Raw genomic sequence first — 18330 nt, 5'->3', positions numbered from 1 at the left:
AGTATAGACGGGGTTTCACCATGTTGACCAGGATGGTCTCGATCTCTTGACCTCGTGATCCACCCGCCTCGGCCTCCCAAAGTGCTGGGATTACAGGCTTGAGCCACCGCGCCCGGCCAAAAAAAAAAAATTATTCTTAGGAATTCAAAAAGTTAAACATTTCAAGCAATTCACACTGAGTATCCCTAATCCAAAAATGCAAAAATCGGCCGGCCACCGTGCTCACACCTGCAATCTCAGCACTTTAGGAGGTCGAGGTAGGTGGATCACCTGAGGTCAGGAGTTCAAGATCAGCCCGGCCAATATGGTAAAACCCCATCTCTACTAAAAAATACAAAAATTAGGCCGGGCGCGGTGGCTCAAGCCTGTAATCCCAGCACTTTGGGAGGCCGAGGCGGGTGGATCACGAGGTCAAGAGATCGAGACCATCCTGGTCAACATGGTGAAACCCCGCCTCTACTAAAACTACAAAACATTAGCTGGGCATGGTGGCGCGTGCCTGTAATCCCAGCTACTCAGGAGGCTGAGGCAAGAGAATTGCCTGAACCCAGGAGGCGGAGGTTGCAGTGAGCCGAGATCGCGCCACTGCACTCCAGCCTGGGTAACAAGAGCGAAACTCTGTCTCAAAAAAAAAAAAAGGCGGTAGAAAATGGAAAGGTACAAAAATTAGCTATTGGAGGGGCTGAGGCAGGAGAATCACTTGAATCTGGGAGGCAAAGGTTGCAGTGAGCCGAGATAGCGCCACTGCACTCCAGCCTGGGTAACAGAGTGAGACTTCATCTTTAAAAAAAAAAAACAAAAAAAAACTATATATATACATATACATTTATAAACATAAAACACAAAAAGCAGAAATGCTACAAAAACTGAAACCTTTTGAGTGCTCATATAACATCAAAGGGAAATGCTCACCGGAACATTTTGGATTTTCAGATTTGGGATGTTCAATTCCTAAGTATATAAATGCAAATATTCCAAAATCCGAAAAAAATCGCAAATATTTCTAGTCCCAAACATTTCAGATAAGTGATATTCAACCTAATTAAGCATTTCACCTAAATGTTAACATTTCAGACACAAGAAAAACTTTCTTCTGATTCTGCAATTTTTTTTTTTTTTTTTTTTTTGGGACGGAGTTTCGCTCTTGTTACCCAGGCTGGAGTGCAATGGCACGATCTCGGCTCACCGTAACCTCCGCCTCCTGGGTTCAGGCAATTCTCCTGCCTCAGCCTCCCGAGTAGCTGGGATTACAGGCACGCACCGCCATGCCCAGCTGATTTTTTGTATTTTTAGTAGAGACGGGGTTTCACCATGTTGGCCAGGAGGGTCTTGTACTCCTGACCTCAGGTGATCCATCTGCCTCAGCCTCCCAAAGTGCTGGGATTACAGGCTTGAGCCATCACGCTGTGTTTCTTAACGTTTGTATTATGAGTTCCATCAAGAATCTGATGAAAGGCCAGGTGCTGTGTTTCAAGCCTATAATCCCAGCACTTTGGGTGGACGAGGTGGGCAGATCATGATGTCAGGAGATCAAGACCATCCTGGCCAAAATGGTGAAACCCTGTCTGTACTACTAACAAAAAAAAAAAATTAGTCGGGTATGGTGGCACGTGCCTGTCAGTCCCGGCTACTCAGGAGGCTGAGGCAGGAGAATCGCTTGAATCCGGGAGGTGAAGGCTGCAGTGAGCTGAGATCACACTGCTGCACTCCAGCCTGGCAACAGAGTGAGACTCCATCTCGAAAAATAAATAAAATAAAATAAAAGAAGAATCTGATAAAAGCTATGGCTCCTCTCCTCTGAAGCCTACACTTGGACTTTCTGAGTAATATTTAAGCCAGTGTTAATTAAGGAAAGGGGAAACTATGCTCAGAGTAAGGCAAGTGTTATTTAAAACTTTTCCCTTTTGACTCTTTCATTATGTCATTTGCTTCTACTAACCACCCTAAAATATGACCCAGTATGGCAAGGTGAACATGAAGACTGGTTTATTTGTCTATGCTGACTTAATATATCTACTTTTTATTTTCTAGTAATCTGCTGATATACTTCCATAAACTCATTTTTTCTTCCCCCAAACCTGAATGTTGTCTCCAATTTTAGAATGAAAATGATGAGATTTCTAAAAGCACATTATTTTCTATGGAAATCTTAAATGTCAGAGTTTCCTGTGCTCCTAAGAGATCCACAGAGCCAGGAATTTCTATCTGTTTTGTTCCCTGATATATTCTAACTGGCTAGAACAGAGGCCAACACACAGTAAGTATTCAATAAATATTGAATTAATTTTTTTAAATGTTCAACTCCTTGGTGGCCACTTGCCACAAGGCAAAATACATGAAGTTAAACACTCAGCACTCTACAGGTTATCACACAGGTAATATTAGTACCCTAAAAACTGAAAGGTCCACACCCAGGACCCAACAGAATTAAAAATACATGTTCACACGAAAACTTACATACATATGCTCATAGCAGGATTACTCACAATAAGCAAAAAGCAGAAATAACCCACATGTCCTCCAAGTAAGTAGACTGACAAGATGTGGTATCTTCATAAACACGAGTATTGGCCGGGTGCGGTGGCTCACACCTGTAATCCTAGCACTTTGGGAGGCCGAGGTGGGTGTATCACTTGAGGTCAGGAGTTCAAGACCAGCCTGGCCATCATGGTGAAACCCCATCTTTATTAAAAAAAAAAAAAAAAAAAAAAAAGACAGAGTATTATTCAGCAATAAAAAGGAGCATATTATTAACACTTGCCCCTTTTTTTTTTCTTTTTTTGAAACGGAGTCTCGTTCATGTCCTGCAGTATGGAGTGCAGTGGTGCAAATCTCGGCTTACTGCAACCTCTGCCTCCTTGCCTCAGCCTCTTGTGGTTGGAATTACAGGAGCCCGCCACCACACCTATTTAATTTTTGTATTTTTGGGGTTTCACCATCTTGGCCAGGCTGGTCTTGAACTCCTGACCTCGTGATCCACCCACCATGGCCTCCTAAAGTGCTGGGATTACAGGCATGAGCCGCCACACCCAGCCAACACGTGTTACTTCTTTCACTTATGGGAAGTAAAAGAAAGCAGGTACAAAAGGCCACATATGTATTATACGATTCCATTTATAGAAAATGTCCAGAATACACAAATCCTTACAGACAAAGTAAAAGCCAGGCTCAGTGTCTCACGCTTATAATCACAGCACTTTGGGGGCTAACATAAAAGGATCACCTGAGCTCAGGAGTTTCAGAACAGCCTAGGAAACATAGTGAGACCTTGCCATTACAAAAAATTCAAAAATGTGTTGGGCATGGTGGTGCACACCCATAATCCCATCTACTTGGAAGTTGGAGGCAGGAAGATCGCTTGAGCCCAGGAGGCTGAGGATGCAGTGAACTATGGTCACGCCACGGCACCCCAGTCTGGGTAACAGAATGAAGTATCTTCTCAAAAAAAAAAAAAGGAAAGAAAATTTAGATTCATTATTAGTTATTAGAGGGATAGAAGAAAAGGAGAACAGTGAATGACTGCTAATAGGTAATAAGTTTCTTTCTGGGAATTTGGAAATCTTCTGGAGTTAAACAGTAGTGATGGATAACTGGGGATAGTAGCATATGCCTGTAGTCTCAGTTACTAAGGAAGTTGAGGGGGAGAAGATCACTTGAACTGAAGAGGTAAACGCCAGCCTAGGTAACACAGAAAGGCTCTAAAAAACAAACACAAAAAATTTAACAATCAAAAACTTTTCAAAAGATAGTATTTGATGGAGGCAAAAACAAGAAAACCCCCTCAAAAAAAAAAAAAAAAAAAAAAAAGGTGAATTTGGTGAGGTGCACTGGCTCATGCCTGTAATTCCTACACTTTGGGAGGCCAAAAGAGGAGGATCATTTGAGCGCAGGAGTTCAAGACCAGGCTGGGCAACACAGTGAGATCTCCACAAAAAATTTAAAAATTAGCTGGGCATGGTGCCACACACTCTGGTCCCAGCCACCTGGGAGGCTAAAGCAGGATCACGTGAGCCCACTGAAAACCCAAGGCTGCAGTGAGATATGACTGTGCCACTGCACTCCTACCTGGGCAACAGACTGAAGCCAAAAAAATAAATAAAAGGGTAAATTTTATGGTATGTGAATTATATCTCGTTTTTTAAAATTGAAAACAAAAACAAGTGAAAGGACTGCTCAACTCAATGTTCACTGCTCACTAATAGGGAAGGCTAAGAGTTGACAATCCCTTCATGGTCATACTCAGTTCCAATAATCCCATCTACCAACTAATCACAACAAAAATACTTTTTTAAAAGGAGGGAGGGGTCGGGCACAGTGGCTCACGCCTGTAACCCCAACACTTTGGGAGGCCACAGCAGGCGGATCACAAGGTCAGGAGTTTGAGACCAGTCTGGCCAACAGGTGAAACCCCATTTCTGCTAAAAATACAAAAAATTAGCTAGGCGTGATGGTGTGCACCTGTAATCCCAGCTATTCGGGAGGCTGAGGCAGGAGAATCGCTTGAACCCAGGAGGTGAAGGTTGCAGTGAGCTGAGATCACGCCATTGCATTCCAGCTTGGGCAACAAGATTGAAACTCCACCTCAAAAAAAAAAAAAAGGAAAAGAAAAGGCCCTCTATTATCACCTAAAGTAACCCACTATCTGACACTCTAACCTCTTATTCTGATTCTGTATTTCTCTTCATAGCACTTACTACTATTTTTTTTCCTTAGTGTGTGTCCACCATAGGAGAAAGTAAATTCCAGGGCTGGGTGCGGCGGCTTATGCTTGTAATCCCAGCACTTTGGGAGGCCGAGGCGGGTGGATCACGAGGTCAAGAGATCGAGACCATCCTGGTCAACATGGTGAAACCCGTCTCTACTAAAAATACAAAAAAAAAATCAGCTGGGCATGGTGGCGCATGCCTGTAATCCCAGCTACTCAGGAGGCTGAGGCAGGAGAATTGCCTGAACCCAGGAGGCGGAGGTTGCGGTGAGCCGAGATTGCGCCATCGCACTCCAGCCTGGGTAACAAGAGCGAAACTCCATCTCAACAACAACAACAAAAAAGTAAATTCCATGAGGTTAAGAACCTTGTTCTACTCACTGGTGCATCCTCAAAACCCAGAACAATGTCTGGCACAAGGAAGGTACACAATGTCTTCAATGACTGAATTCACTGGCTGACTTGGCAAAAACACATTCTTCAGACATATGTACTCATCTAGTATTTTTTTTAATTGCAGTAAACAAAGACTTAGCAATTTGGACAGAAAACAAGTATTTTACAAGATTATCTGTTCATCAAAAGGACCACAAATTTATAGCACAAAAGTTGCCATATTATGGATCTTAAATCCCTTCAAATATCATAGTTACAAGGTTAACATTCACACCAGATTAACCAAGCTTCTGACTTCACCCTACCTACTCTCTCACTCTTACATCTTAACTAGCATGTCCAATGACAGAATGCTTCAAATGACAGTAACATCTACCTAATTTCCTATGACAAAAACCTCCATCTTCTTCCTACCCCAGGACAAGTTACTATGTCCTGAATTCTACTTCTTAAAGTCTCAGATCTATCATCTCTGTTCCCCTCCCACTGCATTAGTTCAGGCCCTTATTCATTTTCTACTTGGATTTCTTATCTGGAATTTCCATTTTTATATTCAGCTCTCCCACTTTTTTGCAGTGGCCTGATCTCAGCTCACTGCAACCTCCACCTCCTGGTTCAAGCAGTTCTCATGTCTCAGCCTCCCAAGTAGCTAGAATTACAGGCATGCACCACCATGCCCAGTTAATTTTATATTTTTAGTAGAGATGGGGTTTTACCATGTTGGTCAGACTGGTCTCCAACTCCTGACCTCAGGTGATCCGCCCACCTAGGCCTCCCAAAACGCTTGGATTACATGCATAAGCCACCACACCTGGCCTCAGTACTCCCTTTTTTAGGTGACAGAGTCTTGCTCTGTCACCCAGGCTGGAGTGCAGTGGCACGATCTTGGCTGACTGCAACCTCCGCCTCCCGGGTTCAAGTGATTCTCTTGCCTCTGCCTCCTGAGTAGCTGGGACTATAGGCACATGCCACCACATCCCACTAATTTTTGTATTTTTAGTAGAGACAGGGTTTTACCATATTGGTCAGGCTGGTCTTGAACACCTGACCTCATGATCTACCCGCCTCAGCCTCCCAAAGTTCTGGGATTACAGGTGTCAGCCACCGCCCCGCCAACGCTCCCTTTTGATGTATTCACGACAGTACTACCAAAGTGATTACGATGCAAATCCGGTATCATTACTCCTTAAACTTTCAGGCCAGGTATGATGGCTCACACTTGTAATCCCAGCACTTTAGGAGGCCGAGTCGGGTGGATCATCTGAGTTCTGGAGTTCAAGACCAGCTGGCCAACATGGTGAAACCCCATCTCTACTAAAAACACAAAAATTAGCCAGGTTGCTGGCGGATACCTGTAATCCCAGCTACTCAGGAGGCGGAGGCAGAGGCAGACGAATTGCTTGAACCCAGGAGGCGGAGACTGCAGTGAGCCTAAGATTGCACCATTGCACTCCACCCTGGGCAAGAAGTGCAAAACTTCATCTTTAAAAAAAAAAAAAAAAACTTTCAATGGCTCCATGTAGTTTTCTTTTTTTTTTTTTTTTTTTGAGATGGAGTTTCGCTCTTGTTACCCAGGCTGGAGTGCAATGGCGCGATCTCAGCTCACCGCAATCTCCGCCTCCTGGGTTTAGGCAATTCTCCTGCCTCAGCCTCCTGAGTAGCTGGGATTACAGGCACGCGCCACCATGCCCAGCTGATTTTTTGTATTTTTAGTAGAGACGGGGTTTCACCGTGTTGACCAGGATGGTCTCGATCTCTTGACCTCGTGATCCACCCGTCTCGGCCTCCCAAAGTGCTGGGATTACAGGTGTGAGCCACCATGCCCGGCCTTTCCATGTAGTTTTCAAAAGAGTTTCCCCCTTGTCACCAAGGCTGGAGTGCAATGGCATGATCTCGGCTTACTATAACCTCCACCTCCCATGTTCAAGCAATTCTTCTGCCTCAGCCTCCCTGATAGCTGGGATTACAGGTGTGTGGCACCATACCCTGCTAATTTTGTATTTTTAGTAGAGACAGGTTTTCACCCTCTTGGCCAGGCTGGTCTAGAACTCAGGTGATCCACCTGCCTCAGTCTCCCAAAGTGTTGGGATTACAGGCATCAGCCTGTAATCCCACACCCAGCCAAGAAAATTTTCAATTTACAGTTTCCAGATAACTTGACCTTGTTTTGTTCATTTTCCAGTATGTTAACCTCTATCTAAAAAACTCTCTTCTTCTCGTCTTTGCCTAGCAAAAGCCTTCACATTCAGCTTAGATGTCAACTCCACCAGAAAACTTTCCATATCTCTCTGATTTAGATGTCCTCTTCTATCCTCCTATAGCATTTCCTACAACTATTTTACGTTGGAATAGTCTTATAAATCAATATGCTGTGAGTTTTGCTTTATTTATCTGCATCTTCTGCAACACTGTGAGCTCCTCAAAAGCCGGTCTACCTTACCCACCTTCATTCCATATCACCTGATACATGGAAGAGGCTGTTGTTAAATGAATGAATGATTTCTGAAGGAGGGATGGGACAGAAGGAAGAGGAGGAAGGAAAAAACGATACAGGGAAAGAAAAAAAGGGAAAGAGGGGAAGGAACTGACAAGAGTGGATAGGGAGAGAAAGAAAGGTAGAAGGGGGAGAGAGGGAGAACATGTACACACACACACAGGGCATTAAAAAAGCGGATTTGTAAACAATCCATTATTTTCATGTGGCAAAAGCCAGTCATTATTGAAGAAAGAAAAGTATATCTGAAAAAGCCAATGTATGCAGATTCTAAGTATAACCATCCTTTTTTTTTTTCTGAGATGGAGTCTCCCTGTCACTTAAGCTAGAGTGGAGTGATGCCATCTTAATTCATGGCAACCTCCACCTCCTGGGTCCAATCGATCCTCCTTCCTCAGCCTCCTGAGTAGCTGGGAATACAGGCATGCACCACCATCCCCAGCTAATTTTTTTGCACTTTTAGTAGAGACAGAGTTTCACCATTTTGGCCAGGGGGCTCTCAAACTCCTGACCTCAAGTGATCCACCCACCTCAGCCTCCCAAAGTGCTGGGATTACAAGCATGAGCCACCATGCCCAGCAAGGTATAACTATCTAAATCACTCATCCTCTAAAGAGTCTGGTATGTCCAGCCCATTTTAATTGAAAATTTACTGCTATGTAATGAGAGATGTTGATAACATGTACCATACAGATGCAGAAAAAAATTTTTTAGTTAAAAAAAGAAAAGTAAAATATCAACCTGACATGTAAGTCTTAGAATTATTTACAAACTTTAATAAGCTACTATCTAGTGATAATGTGATACCACTGATTTTTATTTTATCTATTTATTTACTTTTTTTTTTTTTTTTTTTGAAACAGAGTTTCACTTTTTTCGCCCAGGCTGGAGTGCAGTGGCATGATCTCAGCTCACTGCAACCTCTGCCTCCCAGGTTCAAGTGATTCCCCAACCTCTGCCTTCCGAGTAGCTGGGATTACAGCCATACAATGCCCAGCTAATTCTGTATTTTTAGTTTAGAAAGGGTTTCACCATGTTAGCCAGGCTGGTCTTGAACTCTTGACCTCAGGTGATCCTCCTGACTTGGCCTCCCAAAGTGCTGTGATTACAGGTATGAGTGACCGCACCCAGCCAGTACCACTGATTTTTAAAAGTCTATCAAGTGCATGAAAAATAAATTCAACTTAACACCAACATCATGATCTATATTACAGCACAATTTCCTTTTGTACTACAAATCATATTCCTCAAAAACACACTGGAAAAATATTACAAGATAGCATGTATTAGTCAGTAATGGGAATTTTTTATTTACATAAATTCTTAAAGGTAGTACACAGGAAAATTGTTAAAACACGTAACACTTAAAACAGCATTTTTTTGAAACTTTAAAACTGAAAAGTATTACTACATAGTCTTTCTATCACCTCAATAAACTGTCAGTTAATAAAATTTATAGATCTGTTGTTAATACAAGACAATTCAAGCTTAAAAGCTTGCTACAAAGTACAAATATGTTTGGTAAAATCCAATAAATGGCATAAAACCTTTTCTAGCTCAATGACCATCGTAATACAGAAATTACACTGGCATAGTGACTCTCCCCTGTAATCCTAGTACTTTGGAAGGCTGAGGTGGACAAATCACTTGAGCCTAGGAGTCCAATACCAGCCTGGGCAACATGGCAAAACCTCATCTCTACAAAAAAAACAAAAATTAGCCAGGTTTGCCTTTAGTCCCAGCTACTCAGGAGGCTGAGGTGGGAGAATCATTTGATCCCAGGAGGCGGAAGTTTCAGATCCCGCCAGCCAAGGCAAAAAAGTGAGAGACTCCGTTTCAAAAAGAAAAAGAAAGAAATTGGGAAACATAGAAAAAGAAAGAAAAGTTAAGCCTAATATAATCAATATTAAATAAATTCTGAATTGCAATTTTTCCTAAAGCAAAACACAAATTACAAGAAGCTTTTCATCTTTTATCACACAAGAAATAAACTTGCAAGAAACAAGCTAAGTTTTTAGTACTAATGATTACTAGCAGATTCTCTAAGAGAAGATTTGCTATACTTATAATAAAAGGAAGTTCTTATACAAAGTTAGAAATTTATTTTAGTAATTCTTTTTTCTTTTAACATTAAAAGTACCTTTTTAAAAAAAGGCAGTAAGAACAGAAATGCTCAGCAATTAAAATTAGTAGTTCTAAAATAACACCAAAAAATTTGCATTTGGCTAGAATTACCAGGAAACTTTTAAGGCTAAGGTTTCCAACATACTTTCATTTTTTTAAACAGACTAGTTTAAAAAAAAAAAAAAAAAAAAAAACAAGGAAATGAAAGGAAGAAAACATTCTAATCTCAAAGACTTTCAACTTAACTACATTTCTTTTAACCAAACATTTACAGAGCACCTAAGAAGTGACGGGCACTACAACACTGGGACCTGTGCCAGACTGCATCTGCTCCAAACTAAACCTTTTATTTATTCAGCTTCTGAACTTATTCTGTATTATTCAACCCAAAACTTTTCTTAAGAAATTCTCATCCAACACCAAGGTGCATGTATGAGTTACCTAATAAATGCACTTTTCACTATTTTACACATGTCCCGAGAGTTATAGCTAGGATTTGTGACTAATAAAAGGGATTCATTCCTGATACATCACTATGCTGTTTTCATTTACACGAAAGGGAGATAGGCATAAACTGTTTCAGGTAGTTTGCAGAATCTCAAACTCAAAAAGAGAAAACCTTAAAAAAACTGGACTAACTTAATTACCGTGTACAGTAGATCAAGATTTAAGTAGCCACAGCTTTTTCTTTCTTCTATAAACACAAGTATTACAAATCTTAATTTGGATACAGTAATGTCAAAGCAGTCTTGATTCTGAAGACAAGTGAAATATTTTTTAAATAGTTCAAAGGAACTGTCAAAAGTAGACAACCTTTATATTCTAACATGCTCTCTGCTGCATTTCTACACCTGTGAATACACTCTACTTTTCAAGCACTTCTGAATTTGCAATGGATGAAAAAAAATATAAGGTAGTGCCTAAGTTCCACCAGTTGAATCTAGACTTTTCAAAAATCTAAGGTTTTATTCTAGTATGTGCTTAAAAAAAAAGAAGACCGCATTCCCATACATATTCTCTAAAGTAACAAAAAAAAACCCTGTACTTTTATCGTTATCATTTCTTCCAACAATTAAGCAAGTTGTTTGATCCTATTCTCTACTCAGTTAACATGTTTACACCTAAGAGGAAGCGGGCCATCAGTTTTCCATACATCACAATGCAACAGAGCCTCTAACTTATTTGCAGACCAACCAGATCAATAAAGAAAAATAAACCATATAACCCTAAGTCCTTGGAAATGGAAGAAACAACTGCTATCTCTCCACTGTGAAAAGATCACCAAAATTCTCTTTTTAAATCTTTCAATTAAGATTATTTTTGTGACTAGTCAAAGAGTTTTCTGCTAAAATTTTACAGTACTGTTTACACAATAAATGAGATTTTCTTTCATCAGTGTAACTGATAGAACCACAATACAGTTCAGTTTCTAGAGTCGGATTACCTGACCTGCTTTTTATTTTACCTTTTAAAATACTTTAATTCATACCGTTATTCTTCTCATTCCCTACAAAAAGAGTATGGAAGAACCATCTTCAGTTGAGATAACCTATAACTGCCTCCAGCTCCACAGCAAAGCCCTCGAGCTGACCCCGATGTCTTTCTGGGGAAGGGCTCGGTCACCAAGCCATCAAACACATCTTCCTCTGCAAAACTCGGAAGCCCCACACGACGACCTGGTCCAAGGCCCCTACTTCCTGAATTCGATAACCCCAGAGATTCGTTTTCTGCTGGCAATCTTACCTTCATGATGACTCTGGGACCGAGATATCCTCTAAAACACCAGGTTCACCTGCACCTGGAGGGGAAACAAAAGACACCCAGTCAACCCCACAGGCACCCCTCTGCACTGGTGGAGGCGGAGGGAAGGAATCCAGCGACACCCGAACCCCGAAGAAAGAGCCGCACCAGGGCGCCAGCCCCGAACCATCACACGGCGACTCGGGGCTCCCTCTGGCCCCGCCATCCCCGCAAACCCAGCCACCTACACAGCTCGGCGGCTTCCCGTCCCCATTGTCGAGAACCGACGGAGTTTCCCGTCTACGACAATGACGCCATTTCTGTCAGAGAAGAAACTCACAACAAGCCCGGCGTCCGGCGCAAGGCCGGCCGCTCTCCCCGAGGGCCTCGGCGCCCGCCCCAGCGAGTCAGCGCCCCCACGGGCAGAGTCCGAGCGGGAGGCCAGCCGGGGGCCGCCGAGGGGCCAGGAGGGCCTGTGGGCCGCGGGCAGGACTGGCCCGCCGCAGAGCCTCTGCCCACGTCCCGCTCAGGGCGCAGACCCGACAAGTGGGAGCGGGATCAACATCTGGCCCCGCCGCGGGGACAACGTGAGGGCCGAGGGCCCCGAAGGCGGCACGGCCCCTACCCGGCCCGGGCCCCCCACCGCGGCCGCTAAACCGCTGAGTGTGCGGCCGCCCAGCCAGGGGGCGGCTCGGACCCGGCGACTGCGAGGGGTGGGGGCTCCCGGGAGGCCGAGGCCCCGAATACGGGCGCCGCAGGGACCACTACCGCGATCTTCCTCTGCTCCTCGGCTGGGCCCAGCGACTCCCAAAAGGACACCCCTTAGGAGACCACGAAAGCCCCAGATAATGTCCCTACCTTCCTCGGAGGCGAAATCTGACCCTGGCACGTCCAGAGTCCCCTCTCTCCTCCTCCCCCCCAAAACCAGCAGGCCCGGGGGAGAGATGGGGAAGAAGGGCGGCGGGTCCAGCGGCTGCTGAGGCAGAGGCTCCGGCTCCTCCTCCTCCCGCGGCGGCGACTGGTACCTTTGTTTGGCGGCCGCTCGGGCTCCCTGGTTGGGGGGAGGGGGACGACGAAAAATCCCTCCCGGACTGGAGGTCCGGGCCCCCAATCGCGCTGCCCTCCAGAGGACGGCGGCGACAGACCCTCTGCAGCTCCCTCCGGGCAAAGGTCCAGGCGGTGGCCGTGGCGGCGGCAAGCTGAAGCTCAAGAGTCTCCCTCCGCTCCGGCGACCGAGCTCCTCACTCCGGACTCGACTGACGGGCAAACATCGCTTCCCCCCGACTCGAGGTCCCCCCGCCCGCCTCCTTTCTCCCCTCCCCTAGATTTTTTCCCCCTCCCCTACCTCTTTCCCGGATGGCCTCTTAGACGACCTCGGATTGGCTAAAGTTCTTTAGAACCCACCTATACACTGTTCCTATTGGTCCCTGCATACAAACAACGACGCCATTTTCCCACCAGTTCTATGGAAACAGAAAGTTACGCCTCAAAGCTTTCTGGGAAATGGAGTCCAGTTTCTTGGGCCAACGCGCAAATCCTCGTCCGCAAGAACTGCAAGGCCCGCAATGCCCCGCGCCTGCGTGGGACCGGAGTGGGGGGAGGTGAAAGGGGCGGGGCAACAGAGCAGTGGGGAGGCGGCAACGACGCCTGCGCAGTGTGACCGGGATGGCGCATTTTCTTGCACCGAGTAATGCGGTGTCGCTGGCGGCTGAGGAGGGTGGAGCGTTCTGTGGTGAAGTAGTGGGAAGGATTCTTGTAGGCAACAGGAAGAGCCTATGTCCGCACTATAAAGTAGGAAGTTGATGCAGGGCGCTGCTACTCCCGGACCGGCGGCGTCAAAGTCGTGATATCATCGTTGAACCGTGAGCGGCAGTGGCGGCGGCCGGGGGGAACCCGGATGGGAAGGAGGGCGGGGGAGGCTGGGAGGCGGGGCGAAGAGGAAAGAAAGAAAGGAGGGTGAGGACCCGGATGCTGAACCGGATTGTGTATGAATTTTCCATCCCCTCGCTTGAGGCGGGGAGGAGGAAGGGGTGGCCTAGTGGGGCGGAAGGGGGCATCTGAGCGAGGAGGAAGCAGAAGCCTCACCGTTTCTCCCCGCTGCGGGCTCTGTGCTAGCACTGCTAATGTTTGCAGCTCTCTGCCCAGCCGCTGTGGAAAATCAGCCTCGAAGTGATTCACATTCACTGCTTGTATTGGGCAGCTTCTTTCAGATCCCATCGCTCCCCAGAGTTTGAGTGGAAGGATTCAGTATGCGCTTCACATTTGTATGTCTCTGTTTAGCCATTCTAAAGTCAGGCCCTTCTCTTTACAAAGAGAAAGCGTTTCTATGGGTTGTTCACTTTTTATAGCAAGGTTGTGTGCCTTGGTTTCATCGTCTAATGCGTTAGAAGGCGCTTTCATTTCTTCATGGATATTGAGCGCCGACCCTGTGGAAACACTGGGGTTGCCTCTGCCTTCGCAGACTTGCGCCTGGCCAGACGGACAGACGCTGAACGAAACAATGAAATTACCGCAGTGACAGTGCCACAGAGCAGAGTTCCGCGGTGATGGGAGAATGTGAACTAGGGAATTTGGCTTATTTAGGGAAGGAGAAGGCTTTCTTGAGCAAGTGAGGATCGAGCTGAGAGCTGAAGGGCTAGCAGGAGTTAACTAAGGAAAGAGAAAAGGAAAAGACATTCCAGACAAAAAGGCTAATTTGTCGGAAAGCCTTGTGGCCCAAGTGGGCTTTTCCAGTATGAAGAACTGACCCTGGAGAGGTGGGGTCAGGGGGAGTGTGAAAGCTTATAGGCTTTGCAAAGGAGTTTTGTTTTCGTCCTAATAGCAGTGGGATATCTTCCAAGGAATCTCAATCAGAAGGGAGAGATGACTCAGATTCCAATGTCATTCCTGGCTGAAGAGTTAGAGGAAGCGGGGGAAAAAAAAGAGTTAGGCAAGTGCAGGGAGTTGGAGGAGGAGGCTATTGCAGTAGTAGTTCACTTGGTGAAAAGAATGAAGTGTTTGTATTAATCTTTATGGATTCAGTCTTTGAACAAATTTCTGATAGCTTTTTAATTTTGAAAGTGAGAAGTTTCAGACTGAGGTATTCTGTAGTTCACTCTAAAAGGAAACTAATAGAGTTCATGTAACACACACTATTGCCTCTTTACATTCAAGTTTAGTACATGATAGCTGAAAATTCCAGCTGTGATAAATTGGGAAATCCTTTGACTTAGAAAAACAAAGGCAGGTAAGAGTATATGCCATAGTGGGTAGAATCCCTCAGACTCTTAAGAAGACAAGGCAGATTGGTTGTTGATACCTAGAAAAATTGAGGTTATGTTTTCATACCACTGAAAATACTTGTATGTAAACATCCTCTGGGAAAGGAAATTAACTTGTTAAGTGAGTATTCTTAAGCATCTCTAAGTGAGCAAAGGAATAATACTTCTTTTAAAAAAAGCATAATTAGTGTTTTAAGTTGAAAAATAACCACAAAGCTGTTAAGAATTGAAACGAAGATAAGCATAATTAGTGTTTTAAGTTGAAAAATAACCACAAAGCTGTTAAGAATTGAAACGAAGATTACCTCTGATTTCTATGCAATAGGTACACCTGTTAGAGATCCCGACAAAAAAAGGGAATTCTGAAAGTGGATCTCATTGATTTTTAAGTTCAGTCAAATGTGTTGTGGAGGCTGTGAGAAAGATACAAACATGATTGTTGCTCCCAAGCTAGTTGAGAAAAAATAGGCACTAATATTTAAATAGAGAAGTATATGAGATGCTTTTTAAATTCTACCTTTAATGGTGTTCAATAATCTTTTACCTAAGCCATTATTCTATCTGCTTTGCATCTTCTTTCTTTAATCCCTCATAATAAGGTACCATGTTAGAGATCAAATCGTGTAAGTATTTTGATTATTTTGCTTATTTGATTATGAGCCTCTTTTTCCTTGTGATGTGTTTGGTATTAATGGCTAGTCAAGGTGGGTGTAGAAATTTTTCTTATAGGATGTTTCTCTTTGAATTCATGTTGTTAAAATGATTTCTTTTGGTGGGGTGCTGATTTTCCATGATTGTTTCATATAGATAATCAAGAACAGACTACAAACAATATGCTTTTCCATCCTGAAGAGTAACCTCAACTATACACCAGCTTCATGCTTTAATTTTCATTTGTAATCTGCCTTCAATAAAGAGTTAAGCTAGTGGAATTTATGTCTTAGCTTATTATAACACAAACATGAATATTTGTCTGCTTGGCATTGAAGGATAAAGATATTCCATAGCTGAGGATCTTAATCTGAGGTGCATGTAAAGGATTCAGGGACTACATGATCCCCGAGAAGTTATATGTAAGTCTTGGCTGTGCATACATTCTTGTTGGAGCATATTAGCACATAGATAGGCTTTTTTTTTTTTTTTTTTACAAGATTCATAGCTTTCATCATATTCTCAAAAGGTTCCTGTGACCCGTAAGATAGTTTACACTATGGGGAAGCATCAAAGTGCTTGCACAGTTGTTAGTTTTATGTGTGTGTTACTATTTCAGCCATCCATTATGTGCCTACCAGCTGCCTAACAATGCATGCATAATGTAGAAGTTTTATTCTTTTCTCCGGTTGCCATATTACACATCTCATTCCACAGCAGAAAAACAACTACATGACAGAGACGATGTGGTTCAAACCGTTTTACCCTTGTATTCATTGACCGCTACAAAACAGGAGCATCAAATTCCTGATTGTCACCAGATTAGGTAGTCTCAGCACTTCTACACATAATTGTGCTGGAAAAGTGGAATGCTAGCACTAATAATTAGATTTTGGTTTGGGGGGGTTTATTTGTTTATTTTTACTTCTATAAATTTATGGGGTGCAAGTATAGTTTTATCCCATTCATAGATTGCATAGTAGTGAAGTCGGGACTTTTAGGGTGTCCATCACCCATATATGAAACATTGTACCCATTAAATAATCTCTCATCATCCACCACCCTCCCACCTTCTCACCCTTTGGAATCTCCATTGTCTATCATTCCAGACTCTGTGTCCATGTATACATATTATTTTGCTCCCATTTATAAGTGAGAAGATGTACTATTTGTCTTTCTATGTCTGACTTGTTATTAAGGTAAGGGCTATCCATCCATTTTGCTGCAAATGACATGATTTCATTTTTTTTTTTATTGGCTGAGTAACAATTCATTGTATATATACCACATTTTCTTTATTCAGTCATCTGCTGATGGACACTTAGGTTGATTTCATATCTTTGCTATTATGAATAGTGCTGCAATAAACACATAAGTGCAAGATGCTGGAAGTTTTACTTTTGTGCAACGTTGTGGGTATTTACTCAGGATCTTCAGATTTGCTTGGCTGCATGTGTATGAATCAACGTGTTTGTTTACTGAAATATGTGCAAAAGTCTTGTGAATTGATTTATAATATAAATCCAAAAAACTCAGATTCTGCTAAGTGTATTTTACATTTTTTAATTTAATGCCAGCAAGAAGTTACAGTACTAGAGTTGCCTTACCCCTGAGAATGTCAGTGATGAGACCATCGTATCAAGTGACTGCGCTAATAACAGATGAGTTTTATTACTTAACATTATGAAGTACTAGGGCAAATTTAGAAATCAAAGAACACTGGTGAATCCCCGTCTCTACTAAAATACAAAAATTAGCTGGGCATGGTGGCAAGCACCTGTCATCCCAGCTAGTCAGGAGGCTTGCAGGAGAATTGCTTGAACCCAGGAGGCTGAGGCAGGAAAATTGCTTGAACACAGGAGGCAGAGGTTGCAGTGAGCCAAGATCGCACCACAGCACTTCAGCCTCAGCAACGGAGCAAGACTCCGTCTCAAAAAAGAAAAGAAAGAACACATCCTCACTGTTGGTAGTAGCCCACATCCCCTTAGTTGTGTTGTAGTCTGTTACCATGTAAGCATCCTATTCTAGTTCCCCTAACATTCTCAAGCGGCTGCATCAGAACCATTCAAGTTGCATGTTAAAATTGAAGATTTCTAAGTCTCTGGCCCAGACTTAGTGAGTCAGAAAAAAAGGACCTTTGAGTAATCAGAATAACACAAAGTACATGAACTCAACTGTATTTTCTTCATTCAAAAAAGTGGCCCTCACTCAAGCAAATATATTCTTTTTTTTTTATTTGAGACGGAGTTTTGCTCTTGTTACCCAGGCTGGAGTGCAATGACGTGATCTCCGCTCACCACAGCCTCCGCCTCCTGGGTTCAGGCAATTCTCCTGCCTCAGCCTCCTGAGTAGCTGGGATTACAGGCACGTGCCACCATGCCCAGCTAATTTTTTGTATTTTTAGTAGAGACGGCATATCACCATGTTGACCAGGATGGTCTCGATCTCTTGACCTCGTGATCCACCCGCCTCGGCCTCCCAAAGTGCTGGGATTACAGGCGTGACCCACCACGCCTGGCGCAAATATATTCTTATGCTTTATCTTCTAGCATACTGAGATAGGTTTCCAAAGTGCCGTCCAATTCCAAAATTCAATGATATGCAAGTCATTGAACAGCCCTAACCATAAACTGCCATTAGATGTCATACTACATTGAGCCTTTTTGTTGTATCTGCAGTGAAGCCAAAAGTCGGTTAGAAGCGGGCTCATGATCCTAGAGACTAAGTCATAGTCCCAAGAAGCAAAAGAAAAGAGGACAAAAGTAATAAACTTACCAAAATGTGCCAAAGATGCTAGAGCAATTAGAAAAAGATTCCTGGGCCGGGCGCGGTGGCTCACGCTTATAATCCCAGCACTTTGGGAGGCCGAGGCGGGTGGATCACGAGGTCAAGAGATCGAGACCATCTTGGTCAACATGGTGAAACCCCATCTCTACTAAAACTACAAAACATTAGCTGGG

General features: G+C 43.6%; 3 protein-coding genes across 9 annotated transcripts in view; 2 read left to right on the top strand and 1 right to left on the bottom strand.

Annotated features, from left to right (window-relative positions):
* The window catches only part of ARID4B (AT-rich interaction domain 4B), a 174087-nt gene extending 161205 nt beyond the window's left edge, over positions 1-12882 (bottom strand). For 2 of the 7 annotated variants that reach the window (XR_004257943.1, XM_032242299.1), the window contains exons 1-2: positions 12318-12728; positions 11463-11517 (exon numbers count right to left, since the gene is read on the bottom strand). Coding sequence is in view for 6 of the 7 variants with exons in the window: in XM_032242299.1 (XP_032098190.1) it covers positions 11463-11468 (6 nt within the window). In the remaining variant the exon portion in view is untranslated. Of the gene's footprint in view, positions 1-11462; positions 11518-12317; positions 12735-12804; positions 12824-12863 lie in introns of those variants that run through there. The other 5 variants (XM_032242303.1, XM_032242302.1, XM_032242305.1 and 2 more) reach the window with 5 other exon arrangements.
* On the top strand, positions 11524-15912 carry LOC116526051 (translation initiation factor IF-2-like). Its single transcript, XM_032242307.1, has 2 exons — positions 11524-13321; positions 15709-15912. The coding sequence occupies exon 1, from the start codon at positions 11768-11770 to the stop codon at positions 12437-12439; it is 672 nt and encodes a 223-aa protein (XP_032098198.1). The 5' UTR covers positions 11524-11767; the 3' UTR covers positions 12440-13321; positions 15709-15912.
* Positions 15913-17375: 1463 nt separating this feature from the next.
* The window catches only part of GGPS1 (geranylgeranyl diphosphate synthase 1), a 14956-nt gene continuing 14001 nt past the window's right edge, over positions 17376-18330 (top strand). Inside the window, exon 1 of the mRNA XM_032242306.1 lies at positions 17376-17380. The gene's annotated coding sequence lies outside the window, so the exon portion shown is untranslated. The remainder of the gene's footprint in view (positions 17381-18330) is intronic.

The sequence above is a fragment of the Sapajus apella genome, unplaced genomic scaffold, assembly GCF_009761245.1.
Source record: "Sapajus apella isolate SASKATOON/1434 unplaced genomic scaffold, GSC_monkey_1.0 scaffold49, whole genome shotgun sequence".
Classification (NCBI taxonomy): Eukaryota; Metazoa; Chordata; class Mammalia; order Primates; family Cebidae; genus Sapajus; species Sapajus apella.
This window is presented reverse-complemented; position numbering and strand designations above follow the sequence as displayed.

What these genes read in the sequence shown, in the direction of transcription:
- LOC116526051 (XM_032242307.1), top strand. Translation starts at nt 11,768, where the DNA reads ATGACGCCATTTCTGTCAGAGAAGAAACTCACAACAAGCCCGGCGTCC.